The sequence below is a fragment of the Metopolophium dirhodum genome, chromosome 2, assembly GCF_019925205.1.
Source record: "Metopolophium dirhodum isolate CAU chromosome 2, ASM1992520v1, whole genome shotgun sequence".
Classification (NCBI taxonomy): domain Eukaryota; kingdom Metazoa; phylum Arthropoda; class Insecta; order Hemiptera; family Aphididae; genus Metopolophium; species Metopolophium dirhodum.
In genome coordinates this window covers 128455-140681 of record NC_083561.1, presented here as the reverse complement: position 1 = coordinate 140681, position 12227 = coordinate 128455, and the positions used below count along the sequence as shown (strand labels likewise).

Here is a 12227-nt window from a genome sequence, read left to right as displayed (position 1 = left end):
GACATTGGGGTTTAACTTGTCCATTTTGTATACTATCTCATATTCGTATTCCTCCAATTGTAGTCTCCACCTTGCCAATCGGGATAATGGGTCTTTTAAATTAAATAGCCATGACAAAGGCCTATGGTCCGTAAGAATTGTAAATTTCCTACCATATAAATACGGTCGAAATGTTTTTACGCCGAATATAATCGCCAAACATTCCAGTTCCGTTGCCGAATAATTACATTCCGCCCTATTTAAAGTTCTAGAACTGTAAGCTATTGGTAAATCCGATCCTATTTTACCTTGAGATAATATTGCACCTAGCGCCCTACCGCTAGCGTCTGTTGTTAGTATAAATTGTTTTGTAAAATCTGGATATTGTAGAATTGGTTCTGAACACAATATTTCTTTTAATTTATCGAAAGCTTTTTGACAGTCTTCGTCCCAATTAAACTTTACGTCTTTTCTTAATAATTTCACTATTGGATTAGCAATAGCACTATAGTTTTCTATGAATTTTCTATAATACCCACTAAGTCCTAAAAAACTTTTTATTTGTTTAACATTTTTAGGAACCGGAAAATCTTTTACAGATTTAACTTGCGCTTGGTCCGGTTTGATTCCTTCGTAACTAATTACATGACCTAAAAATAAACATTCCCGTTGTAAAAAACTACATTTGTCTGGTTCTATTTTTAGATTGTGTATACGTAATCTCTCGAATACGTCTATTAATTTTTCATTGTGGTCTTGTAAATTTTTAGCATACACTATTATGTCATCCAGGTATACTAAACACTTCATTCCTATTAACCCTGATAACACGTTTGTCATCATTTTTTGAAATGTCGCCGGAGCTGAACTTAGACCCATAACTAATCGTTTAAATTGATAATGCCCTTGTCCCGTTGAAAATGCCGTAAGTTCTTTTGATTCTTTAGCCAAAGGTACCTGGAAATATCCTGATTTCAAATCTATCAAACTGAACAGTTGACATTGTCCTAATTGGTCTAATATTTCCGTTATATTTGGTAATGGGTGAAATTCATTTAAAGTTACTTCATTAAGTGCCCTAAAATTATAACTATTCTGAATTTTTGTTTCCCCGAGGCGTCCTCCTTCTTTTTGACTAATATTAATGGTGCGTTAAACCTAACCTAACCTAACGGACTCATTGATCTTTCTATGATTTCATCTTTCATCATTTGACCTATTTGTTTTTCTATCTCCGGTTGTTGTGAAAACGGTAAACGAAGGAACTTTTATTACGTGTTCTGCTGCCGTAGTACACGTAAGATTATCCCCTTCTAAATAGAAAATGTCCGCGTAATGTTCACATATTTTTACTATCGAATTATATTCGTGAACTTGAAGATGATCAGTACGTATCAACGCCCTGACCCGACGCGAGCGTTCAGTATCAATTGTGTTTATACACCGTATACGCTATCTGTCAAAACATCCGTGTCGTATGAAATATTACGCGCTTGACCTACATTTATTTCCTGCGTCATTTCAGATATATTTAATATGCTTATAGTAATTTTGTTGTTTTTGACTGTATTGTAAATATTCGCGCAATATACGCCCGGTATTAATTCTTGTTTATTAATTAAAATATTTTTATTATTCATTTCTTTATCGGGTATATCGATTTGTACTATTGTTTCTGAGCGCGGTTTTAATGTAAAACAGATATCACTATCGCTTCCGGTTTTATTATTATTTATTGTTAGCGTGTTATTAGCGACGTCTATTACTGCATGATTATCTATTAGAAATTTATTACCAATAATTCCGTCTGCCAGAATCGGAAAAATATTGTTTACAACATAAAATTGTGTTTCGAATGCTTCATTATTAATTATTAATTCTATTTCTGTTTTTCCTATTGTAGAAACTATTTTTTCATTGATGCCTTTCAAATAAATTTTTTCGTTTTCGTTAATTTCAGTGTTTCCTTTTAATGCATTCATTTTAATAATATTTAGATCCGCCCCAGTATCGATTAATAATTTAATTTGATTCTTATTAAAACTGGGTGATTTTAAAGTAATGTGGTTGTCTATTAATTTTGCTGTGATGTGGAAAATCCTGTGTGTGGGTCTTGAACTATTTCTTGGACCAATCTGACTCCCACTGGTGATGGTCCGTTGGCGTTTCCCGACGTGCTTCTTTCGTTTTTCTGTTTTGTATAACAGTTTGAAATTTCATGACCTATCTTACTTGACTGCAAAGTACGGCCTGAGTATTGTTATTGTCCCTACGAACATTATTGTTGTTGTTCGCATTGCGCGTGTCGTTTACACGATTATTGTTATACGTATTTTGTTGCGCATTAGGTCGATTGCTCCAGCAATCTCGTGCTATGTGATTAGATCTGCCACAAGTGTAGCATCCGGTGCCTCGGTTAATATTATTTTGTTGTACATTATTGGTATTGAAATTCCGTCCATAGCCGTTTCCGCCTCGATAACCGCCGCGATTAACCATGTGTGAGCCATATCCGCTCTGATTGTTATTCCCATAATTATTGCGGTTGTTGTGATTAACATATCTGTTGTTATACCCGTTGAAATTATTATTTCTATTGCTTTGATTTGAATTACTGTTTCCTCCGCGATTAACTGCGTTATTTGCATTACCACCATTTTGTCGTTTTTCCTCGTTATTGACGTCTGCCTGTTTTCCATTACCAATTTGTCTCTGCAATTTGTCCATTTCTACTTTTGACTCATATTTGAGCATCTCATCGATCGCCGTTTTGAAACATTGTTCCAATGTACTGGGATTTCGACTTTTCAGTACTGTATATAGGTGATGAGGTAACCCTGTCATAAATATGATCATTGCCTGTTTCTTTGTTTGTTTTTTCACTATATCTGCCTCGGCCTGAGCTAGACCTATCGTACTTGCCGCGCAGAGTTTATAATATAACCATTGATTATAAATACTAATAGTAATAATACTAATAGTATTTATAATCAATGATATAACTCTTCGATTCTACTAGCGAATTTTGCCACACTTTCTCCCGTACGTGCCGTGTTTAAAGCTATTGATAGGGCCCTCTCCGATACTTTTTGTTCGAATGCCCCCTCTAATATTGTTCTTATTGCTCCCCATGTTTCTAAATTTCGATATTTTGTTACTTCTAACGCATTTCCTGTTAACTTAGAAGTAATTATTTTTAACAATATCGGTGTATCTGCTTCCGTTGTCTCCTTAATCGCGATTTCACAAATATTTATAAATTCGGCTACGTCCTTTTTGCCCGTGTAAATAGGTATCATAGCAATTGCTTTATCTAAATCCATTTTACTCATTTTTTTCTTAACCACTGACTCTAACTGCACGTGAATTACGCTTGAGTCTGACCTAGTACCTAAACGACCTACGGTTCGTTTTCGTGGCGCGGTACCTATCTGTTCTGTTAAACTATGTGTTCTTATTAACTTTTCCTTAATAGTTTTTTCAGTTTTAACTATGTGTTTCCTAGTTTGTTCTAAAAATTCTTTCTTTACAGCGTCTTTTAAAATTGCCTCTTTTAACTCTTTCCTAGATTTATATTTTTCAACTTTTATTGAACTGTCCGCAGAACTAGTGTCAATATCTGAACTATCGGATTCTGACATATATTTATCTAAACATTACATATATATAATTTTTAATAAATTATATCTACTAAATTTATTATTATCCTATCCGCGTGAGTAATTACCAACAGTATTTACTCTACATGTATATACTATTATTGATTTATAAACTAATAATACGTATCTACCGTCACCAAAATTAATAATACGTAAAAATTATTACTTATAAAATAACTATCATGCACAAATAATAAAAAGAAATTACGTAAACGCGCGTCGTACGTTGGATATGGATGAGTACCTATCTAATAACACGTAAAACGTTCGACCGCCTATGTTACGCGTGTTAAATTTCGATACGGTATCCCCTCACCCGTTTCCCTCGCACTGTTCCGCGATGTTTTTATGCGTACGCGCTCGTACTACGCTCGAATATTATAACAAAAAAAAATCCCCGGTTAGCTACTCCGTAAATCCCTCCAATAATATTCGACTTCCTATCCCTTATTTTTCTTATTACTAATTTTTTCCTAAATGATTTAATTTCCTAATTTACGCGCTTTACCATTTAATCTTCTATAAACACTAACAATTTATTTTTTTTTAATAATTATTCTATTAACTTATTCTTAGTAACGTTATACTATTTTTTATCCTAGGGCCCCTATAATTAATTCCTTTTTTTCTAAAACTTTTCAAAATTTGACGTCAATTACTTTAACAAGGTCATCTACTGCCTTTTATTTCAAAATCTATTTTCTTTTATTTCAATTCAAAATTCAACATTTCACTTTAATCAATTATTCTCATATTATATAATTCAAAAATGCTACGCGCGTGCATCAATTTTATTTCCTAGATCAGCCTATCGCCGTCTACTTTAATTTATTAGATCAGTCCCCGCTGTCTATCACAAAATACCATAAAATACTTAGGTCAGTCCCTGCTGCCTATCACAAAAAAAAATCTTAGATCGGTTCTTGCCGTCTATTTACCATAAAAATCCTAGATCAGTCTACAGCTGTCTATCATAAAATACGTATATAGTTCTTCCCAAGCTTGTTTCCTGTATTTTTTTTTCTTTATTTATTTTTATTCGAATATTTTTCCCTAATATTTTACACAACCACTAAGTATAAAATAAACGCTGACATATATGAATCAACGTGAGACGTGCACTTCAAGCTATACAATTTTAATTTAATCATCTATCTTCACTTAATTAATATACTCACAACAACGCTGTCGCCACTGCTGTGTTCATTTTCCTTGATTGTCTGCTGGCCCGTCTTGAATTGTTCGTTGATTCCGGAGTCACCTTGGTTGATCAGACCTTAACTGTTACCTCCGTGGAGCTGCTGACGTGGTGTAGTCGCTGCGTCGGTACTGGATATCCGAAGTTGAATGTAGCCGCCTTGACTGCTGGACTCGCCTTTGGAAATTTAAATCCGCCGCTTCGACTGCTCGCCTCGTCTTTAACTCCTTGAACCTCCTTTGTTCGACTGCGCCAGTGTAATATCACATCAACCTACCAAACCAAATAAAAACCAAAAATGAACGCCATCATGAAAATTGTAAGTACAAGTATTTAACAGTTGCAATTATTTATTTATAATCCTATAACACAGTGGCGTCCACAGGGGGGGGGGCTAACGGGCTGAAGCCCCCCCCCCCCATTGCCCGTATTATTATTACTTTTAAAAAAAATATTTATGAAGTTTCAACTGTCAGCTATAGTAAACAAGACGTAAATTGCATATACGTCTTACCACAATGAATTCATTTTTGAAAAAAACATTGTATTTGCATACCAATTTTCCTAAAATTATCTGTAATTTTTCAGTAAAAGTATGAACTACTTGTATGAAAGACCTTGTATTAAATTTTCTAGTCTTAGCTTATACAAATTTAATATTTTATAAGTTTTGAACTACAATTAATTAACTGTGGTTTTGACGAAATTTGAATTTAAATTTGCTTATAAAAAATAACCATGATGCCTATGTATTGTTAATTTTTTAGCTATATTAAAAACTTACGAATTACATTTTTAAGCTTTTTGACCGGATAAATAATTTTTATTGACATTTATAGAAAAAACATTTTTTTAATTAATCAAATACAATCCAAGTGAGGACGATATTATAACCAAGCGGTTACCAAACAATTTTAATAAATTTTCATTTTTTTCTCCAATTATTTTAAAAAGCACTGAGCATTTTCAATTTTGACCTCTTAACCAACTATATCTAATTTGCTTCCAAAAACATACATCGGACATCAAAGTTTATGATCAGCGCATTTCTTCTACCAGAAAAGTTGAGAAGTTACAAACATTTTAAAATACCTCAAATAAACGTCTGAAATTATTAAACTGGACAAAATAAAAATCAAATTGTAACTAACTTTCAAGTTCCCCCATTGAAAAATCCTGCGTACGCCACTGCTATAATATTCAGATACTAAAACACTATTGATTTGATGATCAAACTTGTTTTGTGAAGTAATTACTTTTTAAGACATGTTTGCGTGTATGACATTTAGAATTTAATACTAAATCCAATGGTGGTTGGTTAAATAACTTACACATCACAATTCATTTTTACTAAGCAATTAATAATAAACATCGGTTAGGAAGCCTGTTGATTCATTACAGTTTTTACACATTTTGTGAATTTAATTCGCTTCTTATATTATCAAAGGAAAAAATTCATTTACGATGAGTGGTGCTTTTCAAACACATACATCAATACTTGTATCTGGAAACTAAATAATCAATTTATAGGAACAACATTTTAAATTTCATGAGCGTTAAATTATGCCGTTTTTGAGAAAATAATAATACAATTTGATGACGTTAGAAATATGATGTATATGTGCGGGTGTGCAGAGCTCATCTTTTGTTCCTTGTGAGGTGTGACACACTCGAGTAGTCGAGTATAAATAATTTTTTGAATTGTGACCGTTACAAAATAGTAGCAATCCACTCGATCGTTACACGGTATAATTTTTTTTTTTTTTTTTTTATTTTATCGAAAAGAAAGAAATACATAAATTATTTTTAAAGATAACATTTTCGATTATCTATCTCCTTTAAGCAAAGCTTGTGTTGGAGATAGAGAGTTATTAAATTATGTAATATAATTATTAATAAAAGAAATTATACTAAATTAAATTAAGATTTTAAATACATATAAAACTAAATAAACAAATATCAATATACATTTTCTAGAAATTGTACATTATAAAAACAAAACTATAAAATAACATTATATTCAAACATACCCGTCTAAAACAAATATAGATTAAAATTTTTTACATAACTTAAAATATAAAAGAACTTGATTTAAGGTAAGTTGCACAATAACCATTCATTAATTAATTTTTTTTTTTTAATTTTGTTTGTATAGTATTGTAATTTCTGTTTTAAATCATAATCCAATGAATTGTATGTAGTAGGCCCAAGGTAGTCAATGAATTTTTGACCACACGTTGTTTTAACATAATTTACTAATGCATCTAATGCCCTGTGTTGTCTTTTATTTTTGTATAACTCTGTATTGAACCATGTTTTTCTGTTAGTATCTAACCAAAATATTACAATTTTTTTGTAAACCGATCTAATAGGCAAAACCTTAAACTCTTTATAATTTTGATTTGTAGAGCCTACCATAGTTTTTTTATCTAAACAGATTCTTATTATTTTGTTTTGTTGAAGTTGTAATGGCTTTAAATAAATTTCGGACAGTCCACCCCATACTAAACATCCATATTGGAACACTGATTGATATAGAGCTAAATATATATTGCGTAATATATTTACAGGCAGGATATTTTTTAGTTTATAAAATTTGTGGAGTGAAGAACGTAGCCTCATTACTATATTATTTATATGTAAATTCCACTTTAAATTACTGTCAAATGTTATACCTAGATATCTGGTAGACTGGACCTTTGAAATTTTTTTACACATATCATCATTACATTCAGCGATATTTTTACAACAATGTACTGTTAGTTCCTGAAAAGGAATAACCGAATTGTAAATACTGAAAGCCATAAAGTAGGTTTTTTTTATATTCAAAGATAATTTCTTTGAGTTAAAAAGATTTACTACTTTTTTGAGCTCAGATATTGCTTTAAGTTGTACAGAATGCCACGAGCTATCTGTGAAGAGTAGACAAGTGTCATCCGCATAAGTTACAACTTTACCATCTATATTTATATTACATATACAGTTAATATATAAAATAAAAAATAAAGGACCAAGAACACTACCTTGTGGGACTCCACATATGATTTTCCTTTTTTGACCCAATGTTTTGTTTATTTTAACTATTTGTTGCCTATCTTTTAGATAATTTCTAAACCAATGTAAACTAGTTGTTTTTATGCCAAAACTAGGTAGAGTCTTTATTAGTTCTTCGTGATTAACCATGTCAAATGCCTTTGCTAGGTCTAAGAAAACAGCTAAAGTTTTTTTACCATGATCAAGGGCATTATATACGTGACTCGTGGCGTTATAAAGTGCATTAACTGTCCCTAAGCCAGGTCTAAAACCATATTGATTTTTAGACAGTAGTTTATATTTTTCTAAGTAATTAATGAGTCGATTTTTGATTATTTTTTCAAGAATTTTTGAAAAGTTATTTAACATTGATATCGGCCTATAATTATTTACGTATTTATGATCACCACCTTTGTATAAAGGAGTTACTACTGCAATTTTGAAATTATCAGGAAAAACACATTTTTCAATACTTAAGTTATATAAATAAGTTAGTGGTCCTATAATAATTGATTCAATGTACTTAATTAGTTTTACCGTTACTGTATCAATTCCAGCAGCTGTTTCATCTTTTAAATTCTTAATTATATTTGAGACTTCTGATTCTGTAATTTTTGTACTAAAAATATCATCAAATGAGTGATCACTTTTATTATCTTTAAGTTCGTTATCTTTAAAATTTGTGTTATTCTCTAATGTATTTTTCCCTATTTCAGTAAAAAAGCTATTAAAAAAATTTGAAACAGCGTGTGGATTATCTACGGCGTTTACGACTTTGTTATCTATTAATATAGATTTTATTTCGTTCAATGAGTTAACTTCAGTGTTTGTAATTTCCTTAATTAATTTCCATGTCAATTTTGGACTTGATGCAACATTTTTAAATTTTGTTTTAAAAAAATTTATTTTAGTGAGTCTTAAAATGTTTGTAAAATTATTTTTATAATTGATATAATACTTTAGTAAGTTTGTATTATTTGGATGTTTTTTAACTTTCATTGCGATTTTCTGTTTATTTCGTGCTGAACACAGTAGCCCTGCAGTCATCCATTGTTTTATTCTTTTGTACTTAGCACTTATATTTTTAACTTCCGTTGCCAGGGATATACTATTGTTTAATTTGTTATAAAAAATATCACAACATTTATTTACATTCTTGCTATTGTATAGATCTATCCATAGTTCAGTTTTCAAATTGTTAACTATTTTATCAAAATTTATTGATTTAATATTATATTGGGATTTAGAGTTATTTTGTTTTACTATTGGAATTGCTAATATCGTAGAGTAATGATCAGTAATAGTTGTTTGAATTACACCAGCTTCAATATTTCCTACTAACTTGTTATTTTTTACGAAAATATGATCTAAACATGAATGCCTAGAGTTTAAAGGAGTCCTTGTGTATACATTAATATAAGATTTGAAACCACACATAGATAACATATCCAAGTAATCATTATCTACTGAATGTGTTCCCACTATATTTATATTCATATCACCCAGAACTACTGTAGACGTACTATTTACATTTTTTTCATTTAATAATATATTTTTAAAAGTGGTCAAAAAGTCATAGCTATCCATAGCCGGTGATCTATAGATACAGAAAAAAATTACAATACTATTTACAATATTTAAAGTTATTTTTACAATGTTTGCCTCTGTTTTATCAAACTCAATACAATCTAAACATAAATTATTTTTATATAAAATTATTACACCATCATTTTGGTTTCTTTTTTTTTTTGAAAAAAACATGTCATAATCTGGTAAAAATATATTACAAGAATTTGTATCATGCCAGGTTTCAGTTAATACTATAATATCTGGTTTAAAAATATTTTTTTCATTTTCAAGTAAAAGTAATAATTCATCTACATTTGCATTTATACTTCTAATATTACAACTCAAAATATTTATAAAAGATTCTTGTACAATATTATATTTAATTTTAAACTCTGAAAATGATTCAAAATAATTTGTTTTGTACTCAAAAAAACTATTTATTGTGCTGATACTGTCCATAATGTAACAAAAAATTATTTTTTTATTTTATATTTTTAACTCTAGATTATTTTAAACAATTAACTTTTAATTTTATCTAGGATACTTTCATCATCTATATAGATTGTATTGGAGTTTTCTGATTTTTTTATAAATAGTTTATTGTTTTTAAACCATACAAACTTGTAACTGTGTTCTTTGGCTAACATTCGAGTTTTATAAAAAAGATTTCTGTTCGATTGAGTTAGATAATTATTGATATAAATACCATTATTATCCCATTTGTCATTTACATTTTTCGCAGACAGTCTTTTCTTTTTTACTAAATCGATTAAAGTTGCTTTATCTTCTTTTGTCTTCATTTCCGCCACTATTTTCCCAGACTTATTGTTCACAGTTTTGGATCTTACACGATATGCATTTACTGTAGTTAATTGAACGCCCAGTGCTGATGTAATAGATTCTACTATTTTTCCACAGTTTTCATGTTCTTGAATGGGTACACCAATTATTTCAACGTGTTTCCCAAGTTGTTCTTGTTCTAATATGTTGATTCGTTTATTCATTATATGTAATTCGTTTCCTAATTTCAGATTTTGTTCTTTTATTTTTTTGTTTTCCTCTTTTAAATCTTTAACCGCTGTTACCAAATCTTGTATTTGGTTACTGAAATCATCAAATTTGTCACTCATGAATTTAACTGAGTCAGTTAAATCCTGAAGTAATTTATTCGAGCCAGTAAAACAATCATTCTTTATAGGCGAAGTAGTAGCAATAGATAATTCATTTCCTGCAATGATATTTTTACATTTTAGACATGACCAATTTTCTATAGCTTTTTGGCTCATTTTTCTAAAATTTGCTTCCCTTTGACCAGCACATCCAAAATGTAAAAACACTTTACATTTTGTACACTTAATATCGTCATTTTCAAATATTTCTTCATTGCAAATTCCACATAACAACATTTTATTTTTATATTATAGACGTAATTGCCAAATACACGGGAAAAATGGATATAAAACGGTAACTACGATAAGAGACCGACGTAAAACGCAAACGACCATACAGGTCAACGTACAGCAGATAACTGCTAATAGGCACACACATCATATCATGTGTTTAAATGACAAACATTTCTGCCTTAATAAATAATAATATTGTTCTGTTGTTCGGCGGTTCTACATTCTTCGATTTCCTAGTTTTTCTTACGCGATTGGCGTAAAAGTTGCCTATACCGAATCCCTTAAACAAACCACGGTGAATCGGACGACAATGTCATAATAAATAATATTATTGAATTTACAAACCACGTTATTATACATATTTACACGTTCTCTTAGAACACAAATGAACACTTATGATTTTTGTACTTTGTGTTTGGCGCAGACATTAGCCGCCGTTGCAGTTTTCGCGTCCGCCATGATGACCGCTTCTGCCAAACCAACTGAACTCGTGCCCGCCGCCGCCATCGCTCCAGTGGCCGTTGCTACGCCATACGCTAGCTCGTTCACGTCACACAGCGTGGCCCACAGCGTAGTCACCCCGGTCGTACCGGCCGCTCCGTACGTGGCCGCCGCTCCATACGCCGCGGCACCATACGTCGCTTCGCCTTACGCGGCCGCACCTTACGTCGCCGCGGCTCCTTACGTGGCCTCTCCTTACGCCGCGTCGCCATACGGGGCCTCTCCTTACGGTTACTACCCGTACGCCGCTCCAGCTTACCTATAAAGGACGTTCCGAACTAAGATGACCACCGCACAGCAGTCTCCACGCGACAACGGACGAGAGACGACCGCAACAACAACTGCTAACGCCACTGATTCTTTTCATTTTTATAATATTTAGATCGTATTTTTTATACAAATATCGTACAGACGATATAATATTATATAATTTGTAAACATAAAAAACCGTAAATGTCACGACGACACGAACATAATGTGTATCGTGCGTGTATATACATGCAAAAATATAATGTATCAATATTATAATATAATATACCTATAATATATACATACTATGAAATAAATATTTGTTTGTTTGTCCTCTGTAATATATTACACCTTTTTTATATTCCTCTGTTTATTTGAATTAGTTTGATCGGTTATGAACCAATGCAAATTAGGGTGCAAGTATATAGACACGTACGAGGCAGTTATACACGTGGCTTATATTTAAATAATATTAATCTTAGGTACTATGTAAGACTTACCGATGTTTCAAGAATTTTTTTCATCGGTTAGGTATAAGTAACCAATGTTTTTGTCGTCTTCCGTACTCTAAAATTTTTTTTGATTCAACAACAATTAATATTGAACACATAATTTATGCTTTTAAACTATCATAAT

At 31.2% G+C, this 12227-nt stretch overlaps 2 protein-coding genes across 2 annotated transcripts; one reads left to right on the top strand and one right to left on the bottom strand.

The window, feature by feature from the left end:
• Positions 1-2053: 2053 nt before the first annotated feature.
• On the bottom strand, positions 2054-2835 carry LOC132937966 (probable cyclin-dependent serine/threonine-protein kinase DDB_G0292550). The gene is made up of 2 exons (XM_061004605.1): positions 2212-2835; positions 2054-2170 (listed from the first exon to the last, which is right to left on the bottom strand). Exons 1-2 carry the CDS (start codon positions 2833-2835, stop codon positions 2054-2056), a joined length of 741 nt encoding a protein of 246 aa, XP_060860588.1.
• Positions 2836-2966: 131 nt separating this feature from the next.
• Positions 2967-11888, top strand: LOC132939290 (calphotin-like). Its single transcript, XM_061006377.1, has 2 exons — positions 2967-5155; positions 11266-11888. Exons 1-2 carry the CDS (start codon positions 5135-5137, stop codon positions 11605-11607), a joined length of 363 nt encoding a protein of 120 aa, XP_060862360.1. The 5' UTR covers positions 2967-5134; the 3' UTR covers positions 11608-11888.
• Positions 11889-12227: the final 339 nt, after the last annotated feature.